At 48.1% G+C, this 25,240-nt stretch overlaps 1 protein-coding gene across 2 annotated transcripts; it reads right to left on the bottom strand.

Moving 5' to 3' along the window:
- Positions 1 to 1,575: 1,575 nt before the first annotated feature.
- On the bottom strand, positions 1,576 to 23,452 carry AHCY (adenosylhomocysteinase). Of its 2 annotated transcripts, none has more exons than XM_043884355.1 (10): positions 23,435 to 23,452; positions 11,734 to 11,924; positions 10,540 to 10,615; positions 8,728 to 8,877; positions 7,803 to 7,915; positions 7,142 to 7,349; positions 6,965 to 7,052; positions 6,741 to 6,858; positions 5,499 to 5,693; positions 1,576 to 2,455 (listed from the first exon to the last, which is right to left on the bottom strand). In XM_043884355.1, exons 2-10 carry the CDS (start codon positions 11,866 to 11,868, stop codon positions 2,324 to 2,326), a joined length of 1,215 nt encoding a protein of 404 aa, XP_043740290.1. In that variant the 5' UTR covers positions 11,869 to 11,924; positions 23,435 to 23,452; the 3' UTR covers positions 1,576 to 2,323. The 2 variants fall into 2 exon arrangements, with proteins under 2 accessions (XP_043740290.1, XP_043740289.1); XM_043884354.1 differs by lacking the exon at positions 23,435 to 23,452 and adding an exon at positions 17,255 to 17,408.
- Positions 23,453 to 25,240: the final 1,788 nt, after the last annotated feature.

Here is a 25,240-nt window from a genome sequence, read left to right on the forward strand (position 1 = left end):
AGTACCTGGCCCAGGACTCAGACCACCCCAAGGTGGAGTCCAGGCAGCACCACTTACTCTGTGATCTTGGGTCAGGCCATTTGGCCTCTTGAATTTCTCTACTAGAATTAATACCACTTCATAGCCAGAGGCTGAGAGTAAAAAAAACAAGTCACAAGTATGAATGTTCAGTCAAGTGGGGTCATTTCCAGGGATCTGTGCAGCTCAACAATTAAAACCAAAGTTTCATCCTAGTGTTCAAGGTTTTCCCTGTCTCCCAGGCCACCTGTCTAGCCCTTTATCTCCTCAGTTCAGTTCAGTCGCTCAGTCGTGTCTGACTCTCTGCGACCCCATGAATCACAGCACGCCAGGCCTCCCTGTCCATGACCAACTCCCGGAGTTTTCCCAAACTCATGTCCATTGAGTCGGCGATGCCATCCAGCCATCTCATCCTCTATCATTCCCTTCTCCTCCTGCCCCCAATCCCTCCCAGCATCAGGGTCTTTTCCAATGAGTCAACTCTTCACATGAGGTGCCAAAATATTGGGAGTTTCAGCTTCAGCATCAGTCCTTCCAATGAACACCCAGGACTGATCTCCTTTAGGATGGACTGGTTGGATCTCCTTGCAGTCTATCTCCTAGCTGCCCCTATTTTGCAGCCACACCCACTGCCCCTTAATTCGTTCTTAAGTTGTCCTGCTGCCCAAAATGCTCTTGCTTTCAATTCCTATTACAAATCTTTAGTTCTTTCAAAATCCATTTCAAGCATCATCTTTTCTCTCCTGCCCGTCAGTGCTGCCAGGCACTGAACTCTAAAGCTGGGTAGAAGGCAAGTGCCCAAGAGGAGGCAAAGTTGTTTGCATGCCCACTTTTTCCTTCTAGCTGGAGATTCCCACATGTGTGGGTTAGGTCTCAAATATCCCAAAGGCCTTCCATGACCCTTTAATAAGCTCTAGTTACCCTTCCCAGGTGGGTTCTTGTTTCTCTCTGACTTCCGGGACCAGAATCGGGGTTCAGTAAATGACCATTTAGGCGAACAGGACAGACCAATTTCCCACTCCCCTTCCTATGATTTGAGTCCTGATGAGGTCACTTGTAATTGTGGACTTTAGGAAAGACAATCTCTCTAAGTCTTCATTCTCATCTATAAAATTAGAATAATATTACTAAGCTTGTTGTGAGGACAGTAAAAATAAACTACAAAACACCTAACACTCAGTAGGTGCTCAATAAATAACAGTCCCCGAAGGAGTACTGGATCAATCCTAAGTAGAAATGAGGAGAAAAAGAAAATATAAATTGGAACAGAAAAAAATAAGGTAGAAGAAATAAATACCAAGATTACAATAAATATAAATAGGCAAAACTCACCTATTAAATGAGTCTAGGTGGGGTAAAAAAAAAAAGCAGGCTGTTTGCAAAAGACACACCTGAAGATGTAAGAGTTCTCTCACTTTACCCATTTTCAAGCCCAAGGGTTTGCCCAGCTCTTATCACCCCACACTGCAACACAGCAGACTATTACAGCACATCAGACCCCTTGGCTCACACCACACATTGTTGGCAATGGATTTTCTATAAAATAAAGGCTCAAAATTCTTTTAGGCACCAAAATTTTTATTAACCCACCTTCTTGCTCTCTTTTAACATTATAAACCAAATTAACCTCTTTTTGACCCAGAGCTATGATGGGAACCATCAAGTTACAATGTGCTTTTACGTTTCTCTGGCCCCTCTTAACCGCTGGCTGTCATTCCTCTTGTCTTTTCTCACTTAACAATATATTCCAACCCCTGTAAAATAGGGACTAAAAGTACCAACCTCATTGTTCTGAGGTTTAAGAGAATGCTAAGCACTAAGCCAGGCTCTCCGGAGCATTCAAACTCCCACAGTTCCTCCACACCCTTTGACACAGCTCCTTCTCATCTGTCCTGGGCTGAGGAACCAATGAACCTGTAAACCAAGAACATGAGTCTAAAGTCCACAGGCCAAGTAAAGGCCTGGATGGTAAAGTGCATGGGCTTTCTGACCACCACTGCCAACTTCCAGCTTAAGGAAGGACTGAGTGAGCAGTTCCTGAACCCCTGAGCTCATGGTTCCCTGTGGGTAACCCCCATGTACCTCCATTATGACCAGGGCTAGAGGAGGGACTTCTCAATTCCCCCTGCCACACTTGGAACAGCATGAGGGATGCAGCAGAGGCCAAAGACTGAGTGACAAGCCCCAAGGAATCGATGGGGAACATTATCAAACCAATCTCAAAGGTGGTGCCATTTGCTCTTGGGGAGGAGAGGTGGGACCCAGGCAAGGACAGCAGCTGGAAGGCAAAGGGCAGGCCCGGTTCTCAGTAGCGGTAGTGATCAGGCTTGAACGGGCCTTCGCGGGGCATGCCCAGGTACTGGGCCTGCTTCTCAGTCAGCTTGGTCAGCTTCACATTCAGCTTGCCCAGATGGGCTTCAGCCACGGCTTCATCCAGCTGGGGAGAAACACAGGAAAAGCTGGAATCAGTGCCATGCTCTGGGACCCCTAACCTCCATCTTCTCGCTGCCCAAAGAGGCAAGAATGGTTCTATTGTGACATCTGCTGAGTGTTAAGCATATTACATCATCCTGTCCTCACAGTGGATGTGTGTGGGTTTGGGCTGCTCAGCTCTTCTTCAAGGGGGAATCAAATTAGATCTTCCCCTCCAGGCAGCCCTGGTGGGACCATCAATTAGGTCTCCTCCTTCACCCTCCATCAACCTAAGCAGCCAACCAAAATGCTTCCTGGAATTTATCAATGAACAGGACATACTTTCATGACAGGGGCTCTCGGGATTCCTAAACAGGGAGGCCATCGGTCTCAGCTCACCAATAGCAAGTCTATTTGACAAGTGAAGTGAATGCAGAGAGAACAAAAGAGCCAAGAAACAGAGAAAGACAGAGCTCCAATGCCAATGAATCCCCAGATCCAGTGTCTGAATCTGACACTCTGCCATTACAGAACCAATAGCATTCTTTTTTGGATTACACTGGTTGTGGTTGTTTTAAAGTACTTCCTGAGCAGTGGTGACCACAGCCGCCTTCCAAATATATCCTTAAAAATCTGTCTATAAATTCATAAAACACCTTTCTCCTTCAAGAGGTGGAGCCTAAGTTCTCACCCCTCAAGTGGCTCATTTCTAATGAACAGAATGAAGCAGAAATGATGATGCGGGGCTTGAAAACTGGGAGCTAAAAGGTACTTCAGCTTCCTCCTTTGCTCTCCCCCCGGATCTGGGGGAAGCCGGCTGCCATCTCATGAGGAAACTTAAGCAGCTCTCTGGAGGAGACACTCATGTGGCAAGGACCTCCTGCCCACAATGATGTGAAGCGGCTCTTCCAGCTCCAGTCAAGCCTTCAGATGACTGCAGCCCTGCCTGGCTGACTTCTTGACTCAAGTCCCATCCCACCATCCCATAATGGCACAATCGCCTTTAACCACAACCCAGATCCCTGGTGGCTTCCCTGGTAGCTCAGCTAATAAAGAATCCGCCTGCAATGTGGGAGACCCAGGTTTGATCCCTGGGTCGGGAAGTTTCCCTGAAGAAGGGAACGGCTACCGTCCAGTACTCTGGCCTGGAGAATTCCGTGGACTATAGAGTCCGTGGTGTCGCAAAGAGTCGGACACGACTGAGCGACTTTCACTTCACAGCCCAGAGAGCTTTACGTTCCCAAGTGGTTTCACATTCACTGTTTCATTAGAGGCAAACATCCCTAACGAGGAGGCCATGGTTTATTTTTCTATTTAACAAATGAAGAAACTGGGGAGAGGCAGGCAAAGGCAGGAACAGAGTCTAGCCCTAAGGCCATGGCAGTTCTGGAGGCAGAATAAAGGTCTCCAATGACCTGAGGACACAGTGAATCCTCCCTTCGCCTGGCCTGGCCTGCACCCCACATTGGATGGCACCCCGCACCTGGAGCACAGTGTGTTGTAATGGTTAACAACCCGGCTGTTCTACTCTGGTCCAATACTTGACAGCTGTGGGGGCAAGTCACTCTCTGAACCTTAAGTTCCCTCATCTGTAGGCTGGATCTCTCACAGTCCTTACAAAGATCACTGATATTCAAGAGGGCATGGTGCAGGCACCTTAATAAATGGGGGGGGGGCTGCTCATGCTGTCATTATGGTTAACCAAGATACATAATCCCTTGCCCCACACATTGCACGTGAGTGTGAAGCATGTCCCCAACCCATGCCATGGCAGTGATGGAGAAAGGAGAGAAGGATGGGGCCAGGTGCTGGGGTAGGAGGTGAGCTCTTTACCTTTTCACTTCCAACCCTGGTCTCATCTCAGAGGCCTGCCCCTTTTCCCACTACAGCCCTATTTCCTCCAATTGAGATCAGATGAGGGGTCAAATGAGGCTTTTTAACCCTACAACAAGTATGGGGACCTGGCAGGCAGCACAGGACAGGACAGCCCCTTGAGGCCCTCACAGGTGAAACATCTGGTCAGACAAGGCGGTACCTGAGGAAGACTAGGGGGGAGAGGAGTTGGCTGGCTCGGAGGACAGACACCCCGGCCTCTTCCTACTTCTCATTAGTTGGCAGAACCAGCTTCTTAAAGGGTGGGAGGAGAGATATGAAGACTCCATCACAGCCTCACCAGTAGTCAAAGGTTGGAAGTAAGAATTACTCTTACCACTTAGCTGAGAGGGACACTGAGGCCCAATCAAGCTAAGTACCAAAACCAAGTTTGCCCACGATGCTAAAGAGTCAGCATGAAAACACAGCATTCTGACCCGAGGGAGGGCAGCGCGTGGGGTGTTAGGACGAGCACTGCCTTTGACGTCAGATGACCTCATGTTGACCATGTTGTCATGGTTACCCTGACCACACCCTCACAGAATGTCAGAGGCCATGCTCAGTGTGTTAGCAGCATCACCCCATTCCAAGGCCACAATCGTGCAGCCTGTAGGCTGCATCTGGCTTACAAACAAGTCCAAGTTTACCCACCCAGTTATATTTAAAATTGAGTATTTCACACAAAAATATTTATATCTGGCTTCCTCTGAAATGTCAGGAGCCCTGACCCAAAGGGCCCAGGTTGATAATAGGCAGCCAGCCCCTTCCACTGGGGCACATGTTTTTTGGTCAGTTCCCCTCCAGCCCATTCATCCTTAGTGGGCATGTGTGTTTGTGACCCGTGACCTAAGGAAGTTCTCACAATCCTTACGGAGGTACTATTACCTTCATGTTACAGAGAAGGAAATGAGGTTCAGAAGTTAAGGAACCTGGTTACACAGGCTGAGATTCAAACCTGGATGTGTCTCTCTCCAAAGCCCATGCTCTTCTCACCACCCAGCCCAGCTACTCAAGAGTTATTCCCTGCTTTGAGCCTCACTTTCTCCTCTGTTAAATAGAGAGAATGACTTCTGCCCTGAGGGGGACCCTGTTAAAATCTTCAAGAGTGGAGGCAAGCACTATATGAACTCAGGCAAGCCCTGCTTGGGGAGCCCAGGTCACATGACCTTTGGCCAGGGGTGCAGGTAGGAACCCACCTTCTTGGGCAGGAAGTGGACCCCAACAGGGTACTTGTCTGGGTGGGTCCAGAGCTCGATCTGAGCCAGCACCTGGTTGGTGAAGGAGTTGCTCATCACAAAGCTAGGGTGGCCCATGGCACAGCCCAGGTTGACCAGCCGGCCCTCGGCCAGCAGGATGATGCGGCGCCCGTTCTTCAACAAGTAGCGGTCCACCTGCAAGCGGGCAGAGGAGCGATAAGGACTGGGAGGCGCTGCTCCCAGTGTCCACCCCATCCTCATCCCATCCTTCTGCCCAGCAGCCCTCCCTGCCTCCAGCAGTGCCCACAAAGGGCCTAGACTGCCCTAGAACAACCTCCAGCATAGGGACTGGCATACACAATTAATAATAAAAGCCAGTATTTATTAAACAACTCTGAGCTGCAGACCTCATACATCTACTATGAAAATTTAAAGAGCTCACATATGCAAGGCACTTAGTTTAAGTACTACATATTAGCTAATGGTATTGTTAATATTATTACTGGCACAGTTACACACGTAACTCTCTGTATGTGTGTGTATACAATATATAAAAATTACATTTAATTCTACTAACAATCCTATAAATTAAGTACTGGTATTATCCCCATTTCACAGATAAAGAAACTGAAGTTTAAAGGGTTAAGTTCCTTTTCCAGAGCCAGACATTACAAAGTGGCTGTAATTTGAGCCTGGACAGTCTGAGGACAGATCCTAGGTTCTCAATCATTATGCTTAGTAAAAAGCTGAATGTAGGATTTCCCTGGTGGTCCAGTAGATGGGAATCTGCCTACCAATGCAGGGGACATGGGTTTGATCCCTGGTCCAGGAAGATCCCACATGCCTCGGAGCAACTAAGCCCATGTGCCATAACTACTGAGCCTGTGCTTGAGAGGCCATGTTTCACAAGAGAAGCCACCACAACAAGAAGCCTGTGCACCGCCGCAAGCTGCTGCATGCAGCAACGAAGACCCAGAGTAGCCAAAAATGAAATCAATCAGTAAGACAGATGCGGTGGTGCTCAACCTTAGCTGCATATCAGAATCCTCCAAGGAGCTTTAAAAACGAGGACCCTTGGCCTCCCTCCAAGATTCCAATTTAAGCAGCCTGAAACCTCTTCCTCCCACCCCACTGCCCAGGTCGCCAGACTCATCATCTGTCCTCCTCGACGGCCAGCCCACAGGCACGCCCCCACTCGGCGCTCCATCTGCCGAGCCTGCTGGCAGGGCTGGGGTTCCTCACCTGGGGCTTGATGTTCACCTTCTCCACAGCGTTCTCGTTCAGCCACTTGACATCGATCTCCACGTCAAAGTGCCCAATGTTACACACAATGGCATCATCTTTCATCTGTTCAAAGTGCCTGTGGGGGAGCCTCAGTCCGTGAGACAGGGTCAGCAACCAAGGGCAGCCCCACGCCTGCCCCCTCTTTCACTCCCTAGGACCCCCACCACCACACCAGCACCTACTGGCCAACGATGATGTCGATACAGCCCGTGGTGGTGACAAAGATGTTGCCCTCCTGACAGGCCTCATCCATGGTGGTCACCTCATAGCCTGTGTAGAGACAGCCCCCGTGGGTCAGCCAGCATGGCCACGCCCCTCCTCTGGCCCACAGCTGACGGCCAACCCCCGCTCTATCATACCCTCCATGGCAGCTTGAAGTGCGTTGATGGGGTCAATCTCCGTGATGATGACGCGGGCCCCGAATCCCCTCAGGGCCTGGGCACAGCCCTTGCCCACGTCGCCATAGCCCGCGACCACTGCCACCTTGCCCGCAATCATGACGTCTGTGGCCCGCTTGATGCCATCTATGAGGGACTCCCGGCAGCCATAGAGGTTGTCAAACTTGCTCTGAGAGGAGAGGGGGCGAGGCAGGGATGGGGGCAGGCAAAGCCCTGGGGCCTCAGACCCACTCTCAACATCTCAGCCTGCTGGGCCTTGGGCTGATCACCTCCTGGGACTTCTCCCCACCAGCTAGAGTGTTCATGTGCCCCTTGCCCCTGCTCAGCTCCACCACTTTCTCCCCAGTCTTTCTCAGCCAGTCCAGAAGGCTTCCTGAGGATCAACTATGAGAGACTGCCCAAAGAATCTGCTTCACTTTAAACCTCCCGATGCCCAGCTCTGAGGATCACTGCGTAATCCTTTGTCTCTTTAATGCACTCATCACTCTATCTACAACGCCTTTCCCCACCAAGTGAGGGCTAACTTCCTCATCGGCAGCCTCCCCGGGGGCCCCCTTCAGGGCCTACTCCTGAGCTACTCTGGAGACCAACAGCAGGAGCCATTCCTGCTCCCCAGGCTCACCTTGGTGACAGAGTCGTTGACATTGATGGCCGGCACCTTCAGGATCCCGTTGGCCATCATCTTGTACAGGTTGTGGACCCCCGTTGTGGTCTCTTCAGAGATGCCTCGGATGCCTGAACAAGAGGGGAGGGGACAGATTTTAGGCCAGGAAGGAGTGGCCTCTGGGATGGGACTCTAAGAGCCTAAGAGAGCCCACAACTGAACTCATCACCGGAATTCCTCACCTTTGCCTTCCAAAGATGCTCCTCTTTCTGGGTTCCCATCTCTGGAACCTATACCACAGTCCACCTAATCACCTGGGCCAGCATGAGGGAGGAGTCGGCACCTTCACTAAGCCTCATGATTCTATCTCCCAACAACTTGCAGACTCTCCATCCCCGCTGCCCTCGTCCCTGCCACAACGCATCCTCTACAAAGCAGCCACACTTAACGTGTATTTTCAGAGACGTCTTTTCAATACCATCCAGTTACTTCCCGTTGCCCTCAGCATCAAGCCCAACTCTCTTGCTGAATATATTATAAAGTCTTTATACATCTGGTCTTCACTGAGGCTCCAGTGAAGGAAGTTGCCAAGCTGGCTAACTTTCTGTTTCCTGAAAGGTCGATCCTGTCCTACCTCAGGGCCTTTGCACTCACTATAACATTCCCTACTTCCCTCCCCACCCTGCTATTAAGGAAGCTTCCCAGCTGTTCTCAGCCCTGCCCTTATGCTTGCCCTCAGGCCATCATCTCAGCCAGCCTTCCCCCAGCTGCCCCAGCCCAGAAGATGGGCCCCAGCACGCTTACAGGAGCCTGCGGACATCCCATCTTCCACACAATCTGCTGCTTGAGGCACTGGGAGTCCTGCCAGGCCTGCTGCTCTCATGTGGACAAGCAAGACCCATCTAGACCACCAGCACCCAGCCCACCGGCCCGCCCTACTCACCTGACAGGAGCTGCGGGTACTTGGTGTGGATGAGGTTGGTGAGATCACCACCGTCGTCCAGAATCATGTTGAGGGGCCCGTCCTTGAAGTGCAGCGTCTGCTCAATGCACCACAGGTACTCCTCGTCCGTTTCGCCCTTCCAGGCGTACACTGGACAGTGAGCAGCACGTCAGGGCTGGCCCTTCACAATGGCACCTGCTCTAGGGACCCACCTAGGTAGACTCAAGACTACCTCCTTCCTAATTTCCATCCCCAGCCACCTCCAGCCTCTCTGAGGATTCAGCAGTGCTAAGGACACAATGTGGAGCCAGAGGAATCAGAGTGTGAATCCTGGTTCTGCACTGCCCAGCTGTGTGACTTTCGGCAAATCACTGTTTCACTGTCGATAATAGCATAGATTAAGTGAGACAGAAGCCAAACACAGACCCCCTATTTATAAGTATCTGGAAAGAATTCTTTCCTCTCTTACTCTTTTTTTCTTTTTTTTCTTTTCCTACCCTCATCTGTCTGGGCCCCCAGCTCACAGTGACCAGGGTTCCTACCCACAGTGCCTACTGCTGGGAGGGAGGTGTGACAGGAGGAGGGAGCCACATTAGGTGGACTCAAGAGACAAGATCCAGACTTCATTCTGCACTGAAAGGACCTGATGGGCCCGCAGTCTCCGTAGTAGGTTATCCTAGGCAACGTCTGGCCAAAGTCTACTAACAGCAGCTACTGTGTATGGAGCACTTTCTCTGTGTCAGGCATTACTCTAACTGCTTCTTGCCCCCATCTCATTTGTCCTCACAGAAACCCTGTGAGGTTGGCATTACCATCATCATCACCTACAGATGCCCAGAGAAGCGGCTGAGATGTTCCCAGAGAGGGGCTGAGATGTGCCCAGGTCACTCATCATGACACTCTGCTGTTGCTGTTTTTGGCCACACAGCATGTGGGATCCTAGTTCCTCAACCAGGGATCACATCCAGGCCCCCTGCACCAGCAGCCCCGAGTCCTAACCACTGGGCCACCGGAGAAGTCCCAGCATGGCGCTACTGAGCAAGCAACAGAGCCCAGTGTTCCCGACTGCCGGCCCAGGCTACCCCCATCATTTGGAACAACTGCAACACAGGTGTGAGGCTCCCAGGAACCTCCCGTGAGCAAAGACACCTGCCAAGCGAGGCCAGCTTCCCCTCCCTCAAACTGGGGCAGATAATAGTCTTGAAAACAAGGCCTTTCCAGAAAGGGGTCATGGAGTCCAAACTAGGTTGAGGAGTTGGGGACATGCCGATCCTTGGTCAGTCGCTGGAGAGGTCTTCCCCAACTCTATACTTTCCACTTGCAGCTGGTTAGAAGGAACTGTGAATGAATGTCCTATTTTATCATTGTCAGACCTAACCCAAGCCCCTCCCCAAGCCCAAACCGACTTGTTTCTGTTTCTCCAGCAGCTTGTGAGAAAGTCCTTCCTCTTTGGTTGTGGCCTTCCCCAGTACCCTAGACCATCAGATACTATGCAGTGGATCTCTGGGACTCTTTTTCTGCCCCATACCCCTCCCTGATTCTTTGGGAAACAGACCCACATCCTCCTTTTAAGGAACTTCCCCTTCTTCAACACCATGTGATTCCCAATCACTGACTTGACTAGGGCAAGTAAGTGCTTTCAATAGGATCTGAGATGACAGCTGGACAAAACGGCTTTTTCCAATGGGTCTCTAGGCTAGGATTCTGTGGCCCTGACTCCTCTCCCCTGCTGTAGGGAGGTCTGCAGCAGTAAAAGTGAAGTGAAGCAAACAGAGAAAAGCAGAGCCCCCTCCTGTATCAGCAAGGACTCACCTGGAATGCCAGCCTTGGCAATGGCAGCTGCTGCATGGTCCTGGGTGGAGAAGATATTGCAGCTGGACCACCGCACCTGAAACAGCCAGCAAGACAGGGCTGGTCACAGCCAGGTCAGAAGAACAGGGTCACTAGACAGGGGTAAGAAAAGGCCCTGAATCTAGGGATGAGACGCCTGGGATCTACATCCAACGGTTCTGCAACCATAGGCTGGGGACCCTGGAGAGTAGATGGGAGCCAGAGCAGTGACAAGACCTAACTTATGTGAAAACAAGGCTCTGCCATGTGGAGGGGGAAGGGCTTCACAAGGAAGAAAGGAGACAAATGAAGAAGCTGTTGTTAGTGTTAAGACAAGATATGCAACTATAGCAGTGGAGGGGATAAATATTATTCTGAAGGCTGAGCTGACAGGATTTGTTGGGAGGATTAGTTTGTTGGAGTAAGAGAGAAAAAGAGGAGTCAGGGATGACCCCAGGTTCTTGAACGGAGAGAACCTGTAAGGCTGAAGCCTGCAATTGCTTACACGGGGAAGACACCAAGAAGTGTAGGAAATCATGAGTTTGTTTAGACATGTTGAGGTTGAGATGTCAATCAATCAGAACTCCAAGTGGAGATGGTACATTAGTTGCTGGATATGATGTACCATATCATATAAATATTGTTTATGTTATGACATAACCACATAAACAATATTTAAAACCATAAAATCAGACCACTGAAGACAGTGAGTGTAGAAAAGAAAGAAGTAGGCCAAGGACTGAGCCCTGTTGGACTCACTAATTGGTTCTGGCTTCCCTGCACCACCACAAACCCCGCCCCCCGTGAAACATCTTCAGAGAACTTGGAAGAGGGGCAATCATTGGTACACATGACCCAGGCTGAACCAATCAGAGAGCACCATCTTTCCAGCAGCCATGATTGGCCAAGGGCAGGCACGTGACCCCGGGAAGGCCTATGGGAACCAGACCCTTAGATGACTCAGTAGGGCTCTGGGCTTGAGTCTTTCCTGCTAGAGCTTCACCAGTCTGGAGAAATGTGAATTGAGGGGGACCAGACGCCATCTTCCCAGTGAGAGTAAATCAGCAGAACAGTCACCACAAATGACAGTGAGGGGCGCCCCGTGACAAGGCTGGAGTTGGAGCCCCTGCTGGGCCTGAGGGGACACAAGACTGTAACTGCTGCTTCAGGCCTCACCTCAGCACCCAGGGCAACGAGGGTCTCAATGAGAACGGCAGTCTCCACGGTCATGTGCAGGCAGCCGGCAATGCGGGCGCCCTTCAGAGGCTTGGAGGCCGAGTACATTTCCCGCATGTGCATCAGGCCCGGCATCTCGTTCTCTGCCAGGTCCAGGGCCTTGCGTCCCCAAGCGGCCAGGGTGATGTCAGCTGCAGGGGCAGGATGGACGGAAGTTCATGAGCTACTTCATCCCATCAACCATGAAGCACCCGCCACTCTGCACTCATCCCCTGTGGACTCGAAACACTAGGCTGGCTGCAGTCTCACTGATTCAACAAGGATTTCCTGGAGCCAGGGCAGTCAAAAAAGAAAGACATGGTCCCTGCCTAGCCGCAGCCTACTTATAGCCTTGTGGGAGAACACATTTAATTAAAGAATCCCACAGGAACATAAGGACTTCTCTGGTGACTCAGATGATAAAGAATCTGACTGCAATGCAGGAGACCCAGCTTCAGTCTCTGGGTTGAGAAGATCCCCTGGAGAAGGGAATGGCAATCCACTCCAGTATTCTTGCCTGGAGAATCCCATGGATAGAGAAGTCTGGCTGGCTACAGTCCATGGCGTGGCAAAGAGTCGGACACAACTGAGTGACTAAGACAAACACACAGAAGAACATGATTACAATGCATGTAAGTGCTCCCTTGAAAAATAAATAGCTGTCAGCCTATACATGCCTCTTACTGCTTGCCACCTACCAACCTCCTCATTCCCTCAAGATTTTAGCTCCTGGTTCTCCATCTTCCTAATCACCACTCTTGGTGACTTCAACACTCCTAAGTGATATAACCTAACACCTTGGACTCAGCACCATTCTTTGATCTCCCTGAAGACAGAGAAATGTTTCTCCACCCCTGTCACTTCTTCCCACCTGTAGGGAACTCATCTGTGTAACTAACAGCTCTTGGCCTCTCTCTACCCCAGGGGAGGTTTACTTAGTTTAATTAGTAAACTTAGAAGGAAAAAACTGGGCATGCACAGTTCAGGTCTCCCCTCTTTTTCAAGCAACCAACCTGCCTGCAGGGAGCACATTCTTCCACAGAGAGATCTACCCAAACCCACCTTGCCTGTAACTGGTGGGTTAACTGCTGAATTTGGGGGTTTGGTTAGCATTATCATTGGACTTTGACCCTAGTCTACATCTTCCGGCTTCAATGGATGCTATTAGTTATCCCTTGATACCTATAGGGGATTGGTTCTGGGAACCTCTATGGATACCCAAATTCTCAGATGCTCAACTGCCTTATATAAAATGGCACAGTGGTGGTGGTTCAGTCACTAAGTCGTGTCCAGCTCTTGCGACCCCATGGACTGTAGCCCAGTAGGCTTCTCTGTCCATGGGATTTCCCAGGCAAGAATACTAGAGTAGGTTGCCACTGCCTTCTCCAGGGGATCTTCCCATCCCAGGGGTCGAACCCACATCTCCTGCATTGGCAGGCGGATTCTTTACTGCTGAGCCACCAGGGAATCCTATATGCTCCATTAGATCACTCAATATCCCATATCCTCTTACCTCTTTGATGACTTCACTACTCCAATGAAAACTGCTCTCCTAAGGTCTCCGTAAGGCCCCATAGCCACTGGTGAATTATCCATGTTTACATTTCTCCCTGCAGCACCAACAGGACTAAGTGCTCTCTTCTTCGGAATCGCTTTGCTTAGCCTGTCTTTCTGTAGTTTCCCTTCCACCTTCCTAGTTCCTCTTCCTATAACAGACTCTCAAAGTTTGGAGGCCCTCACGGCTCCATCATCTCCCTCTTCTCTCCTACCAGATGAGCTCATCCCACTTTATGGCTTGAAATACCTTTTCTACAGCAGTGTCTCCCACCTGTTCATCTCCAGCCCAAACTTCTCCCCTGAACCTGAGACTCATAATTCAACTGCCTACTCAGCATCTTGGTTGTCCATCTAGATAACGTGTTGAGTTTGAGGCCTCATGACTCCTTTTTCTCATCCCCAAACTTGTTACTCCCCCAGTCTCCTCATTTTAGGAAATGAAACCACCATCCAACCAGCTGCTCTAGCCAAAAACTTATGATTTCTTGATTCTTCTTTTCCCCTTTCACCCTCTTCCAACCCATCAGCACTGTTGTCTCAACATCCCAAACATGAGCAATCCAACAGCATCTCACCACCTTGAATCACTGAAGCAGCCTCCTCACTGGTCTCCCTGCTATTCTCCCCATGCTAGGGAAATGAAGATGCAGGTCGTCTTGTTCAGGCTTCAGAAGCAGGAGAGCAGCCCTCTGACTGACTTCTGACCCTGCATGGACTATGTGCCCGTTTTGGTTACCAGCAAGTCAAGCCACACCTTAGGTTAAGAGAGGGAGTGGGTCTTGGAATTTCCTGAGCCCCTGGAGGCCTGGCCAAACCCCCACCCCCACCCTGGGGCCCTTGTTTCACCAGAGGAAACAAACAGCCTTGTAAAAGTTAAGAGCTGCATTTTTGCGTGCAAACTGACGATATCAGCTTGCAGCCTGGGATTACAGGCAGGAGCCCCCAAAACTGCAGTCTGAAGTCTCACCCATGGGGTGGACCACTGCCTGGGACCCTTTTCCCAACTGACACTCCAGATTGCTGGTACTGGGATCTCCCAGCACTGTTCAAGTTTGGATGTAGGTTGTCAACCCAATTTGGTGATGTATATGCTATTATCCCTCTCTATTGTTTCTATTTCTTTGCTTTTAACAACTGTCTAATTGTTTGTGTATAATAAGCAGATTTTTTGTTAATGAATCCTTTGAATCTAAAATGAAAGTAGAACACCCCACAGGAAGAGCTCTTCAAGTGGCTAGTTGGGATGCTGCCTGATTCAAGAATCACCTAATAAAAGTTAGATCTTTAAAAAACCAAACAATACCCCACAAAAGTCAGAGAAACAAACTTTTAAATTTTAAAATGTATCACCTCCATTCTTCTGCTGAAGTAAAAAAGCAAGCCAACCTCCAATGGCTTCCCCTAACCAACTCTTCACATGGCCATAGTGCCATACCCAGGTGTCTGCTCACCCTTCTTGCCCACCTCTCTACCCTTTTCTCCCCCTCACTAGTTGCTCAACCATACAAACCTCCTTACTGTCTTCATATTCCCGTCTCAGGGCTTTAACCCAAGCAGCTCTCTTAGCCTGGAAGGCTCCTCCCCAGCACCTGATACAGTGCCTGGCACACAGTAGGTGCTTAGGAAAGAAGGAAGAACTTGGTATACTGCTGCTGGAGGAACTGAGAGCATGCCACGGTGACTCTAATAGAGGGAGTAAGGTGATGAGTCAGGATTTTATTCCTGTAGTTTTAAGGGGAGTCTCATGACCAGACTTGTCTTTTGAGAAGGCTTCTTTGGTTGCTGCAAGCATCTACGAAGCAAGAGACTCACGGAGACTTGTGAGGAGGGAGCCCAGGACTGGGGTGGTAGCTGTGGAGACAGAGAAGTGGGCAGATCTCCTCACTTACAAAACAGATTGTATCTCTAGTACTCAGATGGGTTGGGCACAGAGTAGGGGTCAGCCATGTTTACTGACCATCCTTGTTGTTAAGACTGAATGAGAGAAGGTCCATGAAAGGGGCTGGCAGTGGACGGGTAACCAAAAAAAAAAAAAACACAAAACCAAATCTGAACCTAGTCAAGTCCTGTATTTACCAATGAGGAAAGGCTCACAGAAGTTATTTTGCCCCAGGTTTGACAGCCAGTCAAGAGTAGGGGTGGGACTGGTGGCCAGGCCGAGCTGGTAGAGCCAGAGGCTCCTGGGAGGGGCTCAGTAGCAGACAATGATTCCTGTCCCATCCTAAGCTCCACCCGCTCTGCCACCCGCTGTCCCTCTAGCGAAAAGAACTCTTTCACTGCCCTCGGGATACAGCTGTGCCAGCCCTAGTGTTTTCATGAGTCCCTCAACTCCAAGAGCACAGGAGTCTGGCAGTCTAAGCTCTGGGGTTTTTGGTGCCCAGGGGAGCTGAGGACTTGCAGAGGCTGCAGTTAACACCTGTCCTAGGACAAGCCAAGAATAGTAGCAAAACCCTCTCTGAGTCTGTTTCTTCATCTGTGAAGTGGGAATAATCCTAACCTTCCTTGAGCCCAAGGATTAAAGATGCCATATGCCTGATGGAGGCTTCCTTTCAACCCTACTTAGCCAAGTTCCTCCACTTCCAAATGCAGCCTTATCTCCTCCCACACAACCCAAAGCCCTCAACCCATAACCCCCCCCTCTCTCCATAGTAATAACAAGTCCCTTTTCCAGCTCAGCCACTGGACCTTGCTTAATCTTTCTGGGCTTCAGTTTCATCCACACAACAGGGACAATAACCTACTCTGGCCTGCTACTTGATAAACTACTATTGGTAAGTTACTATTTTCCAGAGAGTTTTTGGAAGTTATTTCCTTTTAGGGCTTCAGTTTCTTCCTCTGTATAATGGGATAAAAGTCCACCCCTAAAGATCATTCTGTAAACAAATGCAAATCCCCAGATACATAGGAAGTGCTCCATAAATGTTAATGCTTTTCTCCAGGTTGAATGGTGTGCTGGATTTACTTTAAAAATTCTAGCCAGCCTGAACCGGTTTCTGCTGAAAGGTCATTAGGGTTATTCCAAATGTGTTCACTTATACACAGTGATGAAAAGATGAGCACGGCCTGGGTGCACCTACTCCACCACCTCCCAGTTTTAAGAGTGTGGGCAAGTTACCATTTTTCCTGTGTCTCAGTAAATCCATAAAATGAGAAAGTAACAGTCCCTACCCTAAAAAGTCATTAGAATAAAATGAATTAATCCATAAGAAAGGTAGATAGTGGTGCCCACGCCACAGTAAACGCCAGTAAACGTTAACGATCAGTGTATCAGCTTCAATACTTAAGACAGCAGGATTTTTCTAACCACTCCAAAAGTTCGAGATTCTCTGTAGGATTGTTCTTGTTGGCCAAGTGAGTGACCCCAGAGGTTGAGTAACAAGCCGGAAGTCGCCGGTGAGTGGACTTGCCGGCCTCGGGCTCAGTCTCCAGGCCTCTCCCCCACGCGCCCTTCGGGGCCCCAGTACCCTCGCCTTCCCCGTGGGGGGCTCAACGAGGGGTGGGCACTTGCCCGGGACCACCCAGTTGGTTAAGGAGCCGGTCCAGGCCCAGGAGGCAGGACCCAGGCTCCCTAGGGTTGGTCCCGGCAGGTGCCATTGGTCCCAAGCCAGGGCCAGGTGCGCGCTGCCCCCTGCCCCAGGCGACTCTGCGCGGAACACGCCGCCGCTTCGCCACTCCGCAGCCCGCGCCGCTGCACCCTGCCTCGCGGGGCACGCCGGAACTTGTAGTTCGCGGCCGCACGCCAAGACACGCTAGCTGCGGCGGGGGAACTCCAACCCCCATGCGGCAACGCGCGGCCAAGACCGCGCTGTGCCAGTGATTCAAGAGGGTCCTCCTGAGCGCCCCAGGTCGGCCCCGCGGCCGCCGCCCCAAGAGGTCCCCAGCGGGTGCGGAGCAGATGCGGCTGGCTGCACGTCCTGGAACTCACCGACTTTGTAAGGCAGCTTGTCCGACATGCTGGCAGCGTTTCCGCACGGAGTGATGCACGCAGGCGAAAGGGGCCGGGCCTAGGGCTGGGAAGAGGCGCGGGCTGGGCGGCGCCGGGTAGGGACCTGCGCGTGGCGCCGACGCCTTTAAATATCTCCCCCGTCTTGCATATTCATGAGTCCCAAGCGAGCTGAGCCGTCGGGGCGGGGTCCAACGCACAGGGGCGGGACCGGAATGGACTCTGCTCTCTGCTGAAAGCAGTTTTTATCCCAAGCGGTCCTTCCACTTCCCGCACTGGGTAGCAAAGGGATCTCGGAGAGAGGCCTAAGAACAAATTCCATTCTTTCCTTCGTTCAACCAGTGAAACCCATGTCAAAACCGGGTAAAACTGAAATCCCAACCAGCTCTCCTTCCTGAACCTCAGTTTCTTCTTCTGTAAACTGGGCAGAATGATAGCTACCATACAGATTATAAGTAAAGCTGCAACATGTCAAGTTTCTAGCACATCGTAGGCCTTCCACCCTCCTGCCACTATCCTGATTTTAGTTAAATTTGTATACGTTTTTATACTTTTACTACATATGTAGAAATCATTAAATGCTTCTTAGAACGGTTTCTGTGTTTAAAACCTTCATGTGAATGGTAACGTACTGTACTTATCCTTCAGCAATTTGCTTTTTTCTGTTGATGTTATATTTGTAAGAGTAATGCATAGACTTAGAATGTAATCATTTTTGCTGTTGCATTTCATTGTCTACATCCCATGATTAACTTATGTGTTCTCCTATTTGCTGACATTCAGTTTGTGTATCATTCTGTCATTATTGCATAAATGGAAAAATAAACATCGTCTTTTAGTGCACCTGAGTAGGTGTCTGAGTCATAAGTATACTTAGGGGTGAAGTTTCTGAGTTAAAAGCATGGTTTTAACTTTCCTAGGTCTTGCCAAACTGTTTTCCAAAGTAGTTTATCCCCTCACCACAATGTCTGACGGGGCTTGTCACATCCCTGTCACCACTTGTCAGACTGACAAAAATTTTTACCAAATTGATGGCTGTGAAACTCTCCTTGTGGTTTTAATGGCCACGTGAAGACCCTTTATCATCTTTATAGGAACCCCCTTCCCCAACCTCCACCCAGCTGTTCTCTCATACTTTTTTCAGAGTTGACCCATTCTGAGCCCGTGCTGTCCCACTCAGTCCTCAGTTGTCTGGTCTCCACCCCCAGGTCTCTGCTGAAACTGCTCCAGCCGAGGTCAGGGAAGCCAGACCAACGTGCCTCAGCCTGCATCCCAACCCACCTTGCTGCACACAATGTGCCCTTGGCTTTCACTTTCCTGACTCTTCACCCACTCTCCGCAGGGTGCCTTCTCTAGTCTAAGCAACTTCCTCTTCTTTTCTCCAATTTGACTCCATCTTCCAGCCCCATCTCACCCACACTTAAGCTGTTGTGACCACTTATATCCAGGTAATCCAAGTGTACATGGAATAAAACACTTAGTTCAGTTCAGTTCAGTCGCTCAGCCGTGTCCAACTCTTTGCGACCCCATGAACCGCAACATGCCAGGCCTCCTTGTCCATCACCAACTCCCAGAGTCTACCCAAACCCCTGTCCATCGAGTCAGTGATGCCATCCAGCCATCTCATCCTCTGTTGTCCCCTTCTTCTCCTGCCCCCAATCCTTCCCAGCATTAGGTTCTTTTCCAATGAGTCAACTCTTCGCATGAGGTGGCCAAAGTATTGGACTTTCAGCTTCAACATCAGTCCTTCCAATGAACACCCAGGACTGATCTCCTTTGGGATGGACTGGTTGGATCTTACAGTCCAAGGGACTCTCAAGAGTCTTCTCCAGCACCACAGTTCAAAAGCATCAATTCTTCGGCGCTCAGCTTTCTTCACCATCCAACTCTCACATCCATACATGACTACTGGAAAAACCATAGCCTTGACTAGACGGATCTTTGTTGGCAAAGTAATGTCTCTGCTTTTAAATATGCTATCTAAGTTGGTCATAACTTTCCTTCCAAGGAGTAAGCGTCTTTTAATTTCATGGCTGCAGTCACCATCTGCAGTGATTTTGGAGCCCCCAAAAATAAAGTCTGATGCTGTTTTCACTGTTTCCCCATCTATTTCCCGTGAAGTGATACTGCCTTACCCCAAAAGTGGCCTGTTACCGTTCTCAATTATTACATGCCCTTTCTCCCCATCCCTGGAGTTACCACTGCAGTGATTAATGTCTTTATCATTCTCTTGCTTTTTTAAAATGGATTTTACAACTTATATGACTATCCTAAACAATACATTGTTTAGTTTTGACTATTTTGTCTTTGTATAAATGAAATTATACAATGTGTGGATTCTTTTACAACTTACTTTCTCTTTCAACATTGCTTTTGAGGCTCATTCATGTAGATATTATAGCTCTGGTTCACTTTTTTTCATTTCTGTTTAATCCACTTATTTATTCATTCTATTGTTGATGGACATTGGGTTGTTTCAGTTTTTTGCTATTGCAAAGAATACTGCTTGTGTGTGTAGATAGATATAGATATAATTTGGGATCACATTCCTTAAACAAATATGCTTAGGTCCAACTTAACTGGGTAATGTTAAACTGTTTCCCAAAGTGGTTGCATCAGTCTGTACTCCCACCAGCCCTTATCAGCCTACCAATTTTTTTTTTTTTTTTTTGCCTATTTGGCAGGTATGAAGTGATACCTCACTGTGTTTTTTTTTTTCCCCAATTATTTTTATTAGTTGGAGGCTAATTACTTTACAATATTGTAGTGGTTTTTGCCATACATTGACATGAATCCTCATTGTGGTTTTAATCTGCGTTTCTTTGACTACCATGACTAATGAGGATGAGCATCTATTCATATGTTATAACCCATCTGAGAGTCTTTCTTTGTAAAAGTTCCATTCATGTCTTTGCCTGTTTAAAACTAGGTGGTTTGTTTTTCTTTTCAACTAATAGAAATTCTTTACATATTCTGGGTATTAGTCCTTTGCTAATTATATGTGCTGCAGATATCTTCTCCAGATTTGTGGTTTGTGTTCTCACCCTCTCTCTCTTGTTTTTTTGATAACTAGAAAATCTTAAGAGTTTTGTGTTTGTTTTGCCATGCTGCTCCGAATGTGGGATCTTAGTTCCCTGGCCAGGGATTGAACTCCTGCGCTGGAAGTACAGAGTCTTAACCACTGGACTGTCAGGGAAGTTCCAGAAATTCTTAGTTTTAATGTATTCAAATTTGTCAGTCTTTTCTGTAGTGTTAATGGCAGTTTTTGTCTTGTTTTAGGAAACCTATATACCCTCAAAGTCATAAAGAATTTCTTCTGTATTGTTAGCCCAAAGTTTTATGGTTCAAATATGTATGTGGTGTGAGGTAGTAATTCTATTTCATTTTTTTTCCCCTAATGGATAAGCAGTTGTCCCAGCACGACTTATGAAACAGTGCATCCTTCTCCCAGTGACCTATAGAGCCATCTCTGTCATACATTGTGTCCATAAATACACTTTTTTTTATAGTAACCCTAGAGAGATAGGGTTATTCCTATCTCTCTATTTTGATGCATTGATCTGTGTGTGCACTGTTAAAATTACTAAAGATTTTTAATAAATCTCATTCTTTTTCAAGAGTATCTTGTGCAAGTTCCCTGGTGACTTAGTGATTAGGATTTTGGGGTTTCACTGCCATGGCCTGAGTTCAATCCATGGTTAGGGAACTGAGGTCTCACAAGCTTTGAAGCACAGCCAAAAAAGGAAAGAATATCTTGCACTGTCTTGGATGTTTGCACATCTATATCATTTTAGAGTTACTATGTCAAGTCTTAGGGGAAAAATACTTTTTTGAATTTTTACTGCAGTTGTATTAATCTATAAATTATTTGGGCTTCCCTGGTGACTCAGATGGTAAACAATACACCTGCAATACAGGAGACCCAGGTTCAGTCTCCGGGTCAGGAAGATCCTCTGGAGAAGAGAATGCCTACCCACTCCAGTCAGTATTCTTGCCTGGGAAAGCCCATGGACAGAGGAGCCTAGCAGGCTACAGTCCATGAGGTCACAAAGAGTTGGACACGAATGAGCAACTAACACTTTCACTTTCCACCCAGTAATGCCCATTTTATCATCACCAGTAAAGCTACAGGGAATGTCCTGGCAGTCCAGTGATTAAGACTCCACACTGCCACTGCCGAGGCTCAGGTTCAGTCCCTGCTTGGAGAACTAAAATCCCATTAGCCACATAGTGCAGCCAAAAGGGGGGGAAAAAGAAAAAAAAAATACATATATATATACACACACACACACACATACAGGGCTGTAAAATTCATTTCTCCCTCTCTATCTCATGACCAACAACCTGATTCCAATCCTCATCAACTCCCACCTGATCAGTGCACCAACCTCATCACTGGTCTTTAAGCATCCAGCCTAGCTGTGTCCCATTCATCTTTTACCCTATAGCCAGAGTGATTTTATATGTATCCATGTATAACATTTTACCTCATATCCTTATTTATTTTGTATATTTATATAATTTATATACATTATATAACATATATAATCATATATATTATATTTTATATATATATTATATATATATATATTTGGCCATGCCACGTGGCTTGTGGATCTTAGTTCCCTGACCAGGGATCAAACCCAGGTCCACGGCAGTGAAAGCACCAAGTCCTAACCACTGTACCACTAGGGAATTTCCCAGAGTGATCTCTTGAATCTACAAATAAGTCTGTATCTTCTTTTTGCTTAAAACTATTAATTGGCTTCCAGTTGCCTAAAGGAGTGGTCTCTAAAGTGTCTTTTTAATGAATGAATGAATGAATTTTTGGTTGTGCTGGATCTTCGTTGCTGCATGGGCTTTCTCTAGTTGCAGCGAGTGGAGACTACTCTTCGTTGTGGTCACAAGCTTCTCATTGTAGTGGCTTCTCTTGTCGCAGAGCAGAGGCTCTAGAGCGTGGGCTCAGTAATTGTGGCCTACAGGCTTAGTTGCTCTGCGGCATGTGGAATCTTCCTGGACCACAGACAGAACCCCTGTCTCCTGCATTGGCAGGCAGATTCTTATCCACTGCACTACCAGGGACGTCCTCTAAAGTGTCTTTTTGATCAATATTTTTTTCCTCAGATTCTATTACATTTTTTACAACATGACTGACCCGGACAGGGGTTCACGAGAGGGGCTGTCAGCTTCAGCCTTTTCTGTTTGTTCACTGTTGTAACTTCAGTATTATCTGCAACTGCCATTTCTTTGCAGGAATATTTTGAAGCCTCCCATTTTGAAGCCAGTTGTCCAATTAGTTAGGTTAATATAGGAAACCTAGTACATGATGTTTATGTTTGCTTAGCCTGACAGAGGGGGTTTCCCTGGTGGCTCGATGATAAAGAATCCACCTGTAATGCACGAGACCTAAGTTTGATCCCTGCGTTGGGAAGGTCCCCTGGAGGAGGACATGGCAACTCACTCCGGTATTCTTGCCTGGAGAATCCCCACGGACATAGGAGGCCTAGGGGGCTACAGTCCATGCGGTCACAAAGAGTCCAACACAACTGAGCTACTAAACATAGCACAGCCTGACAGAAACACATACTACACCCAAGACTATACTGCAGAATGCTGAAACGGGGGCTAAGAGCCCCGCTGCCCACCCCCCAACATGTGAATCCCCTTCCCTCAGGAAATCTCTGCTACCTCACGTGACAAAGGTCAGACAGACAGACTAGGTGAGGGAAACGGTGTCAATAATGACAAAAATCCATCCTAAGTGTCTGTCCTGCTTTGGGAGATGTCAGTTAAGGACGCTTTTGCTCATGTAGTATACTAAGTTCATTTGAACAAAACTTTTGGAGATTGCCGGCCTCAGGAGAAGGTCCCAGCACCTTTGCCTGGCCTTCGAGGCCCTCCCTTATGTGACCCCTGCTTGTGCACCCCACCTTGTCTCTTTGGCCCCAACAGCATCACAGCTCACACCACAGCCACTCAAAACTTACAGATGGTTCTCCCATACCCACTATGTTCTTTTCTGCCCCAATATTCTCCCCTCTGTCTCTGGATGCTCCCTGATCCCAGACTTCCTGTCAAAGTCCCACTTGGTCTTTAGAGCCCAGCCATTCCTTGACCCCCTCCCCAGGCCAGAATAGACGCCTCCTCTGTGCTCCCACAAACCTCCTCATGCAGCTCTACCTCTGTCCTTTCCACATCGTTTCATGCCATCTTTGAGGGGAAGAAGGGCAGACCTCTTTCTCTTTTAGCCCCAAGATCCAGCACAGGCCCTGGTTAATTTTTATATATATTTACTTGGCTGCGTTGGATGAGGGCAGGGACTGGATCTGGCTTTATTAGATAACTGCATTCTCAGAAGCTAGCTAACTTGATCAATACTTAGTGAATGACTAAATGAAGGACCTCAACTTCTGGTTTTATTTTTAAAAATATGTATTTATTTTATATAGCAGCCAGGTCTTAGATGCAGCACATGGGATTTAGTTCCTTGACCAGGGATCGAACTGAGTCCTTAGCTGTGGCATGAATCTTAACTGTGTCATGCAAAATCCTTTGTTGGAGCATATGGGCTCCTCTCTAGTTGTGGTGCACAGGCTCCGGAGTGCTCAGGCTCAGGTATGTGGGATCTTAGTTCCCCACCCAGGCATAGAATCTGTGCTGCCTGCATTTGAAGCACAGAGTCTTACCCACTGGACTACCAGGGAAGTCCCAGCCCTGGTTAATCTTAAAAAATAATAATTAAATATTAATAAAAAATCTTAAAAATAATAATTAAATATTAATAAAACCAGAATTTGGGGCTTCTCTGGTGGTTCAGTGGCTGGTATTCCATGCTCCCAGTGCAGGAGACCCAGGTTCCTGGAGAAAGGCATGGCAACCTGGTCAAAGAGCTAGATCCCACGTATTGCAACTAAGACCTGGCTGCTATATAAACTAAAAAAATATTTTTTAAAAATAAGATAAAACCAGAAGTTGAGATCCTTTATTTAGTCATTCACTAAGTATTGATCCAGTTAGTTAGCTTCTGAGAATGCAGCTATATGATGAAGCCAGACCCAGCCCCTGCCCTCACAGCGTTTGCATTCTAGGGGGCAAGGGTTGGACAATAACAAAGAAATGAGCAAACAATTTCAGATCAGGATTTGTTTGTCCTGCCCGAAGACTTCTGCACATGCTATTCGTTGTGCTTAGAAAGTTCTTCCTGACCCTTTGCATGACAAACAATTGCTCTTCCTGTAAATCAGGTGTGCCAAAGTGTAGCTTTCTTTATTATTCTCTTTCTGTGACCCATGGCTTCTGAAGTGGCTTCTGAAGTCCCTTCCAGCCTGAGACACTGTGTTTCCCATTACAACAGTGTTGTCAGCCCTACTTTGGTCCCTTGGGCTCCCATGGAAATCATCCTCAGGAATTCCCTGGCAGTCCGGTGGTTAGGACTCTATGCTTTCACTGCAGGGGCCACAGGTTTGATTCCAAGTCAGAGAACTAAGATCCCAAGTACCATGTGGTGTGGCAAAAAAACAAAAAGTCATCCTTGCACATAGTAGATGCTTAGTTTGTTATATGGTTGATTGGTTTAATGAATAAATGTAGTTACATTTTAGCTTTTTAACATTAAATCAAAGTTATTTTAAATTCTGATATAGAAAAAATTGAGAAATGGAGTATTTCCTGCCATATCAGTAAATGAGGATGTCACCATCACCAGTGATTGCAGCTACCACAGATGGTGAGCTGGTGAGCCTTGAGGGAACTCAGGAAGAAAAGAATACCTGCCATCTAGCAGCCATCAGACTGTAGCCATTCCCTACAGTGAGCCCTGAGAAAGCTCAGGATATGAAAACAGGATACTGGCCCCAGATAGCTGAGATGCATATCAAAGGAATGGTTTCAGTGAGCCTAGACACTTGGATCTTCCCATTCGGAAAAAAAGTGCTAAATTCCTTAACTTGGGTTATCTGGTTTTCTTTG

Source organism: Cervus elaphus, chromosome 23, assembly GCF_910594005.1.
Source record: "Cervus elaphus chromosome 23, mCerEla1.1, whole genome shotgun sequence".
Taxonomy (NCBI): Eukaryota; Metazoa; Chordata; class Mammalia; order Artiodactyla; family Cervidae; genus Cervus; species Cervus elaphus.

Excerpts from the sequence above, each read along its gene's own strand:
- AHCY (XM_043884354.1), bottom strand. The coding sequence starts at position 17,282 with ATGTCGGACAAGCTGCCTTACAAAGTCG. Across the intron at positions 11,925-17,254 it reads CAAGCTGCCTTACAAAGTCG|CTGACATCACCCTGGCCGCT; the intron begins GTGAGTTCCAGG and ends CTGCCCCTGCAG. Across the intron at positions 7,053-7,141 it reads ACTTCAAGCTGCCATGGAGG|GCTATGAGGTGACCACCATG; the intron begins GTATGATAGAGC and ends GTCTCTACACAG.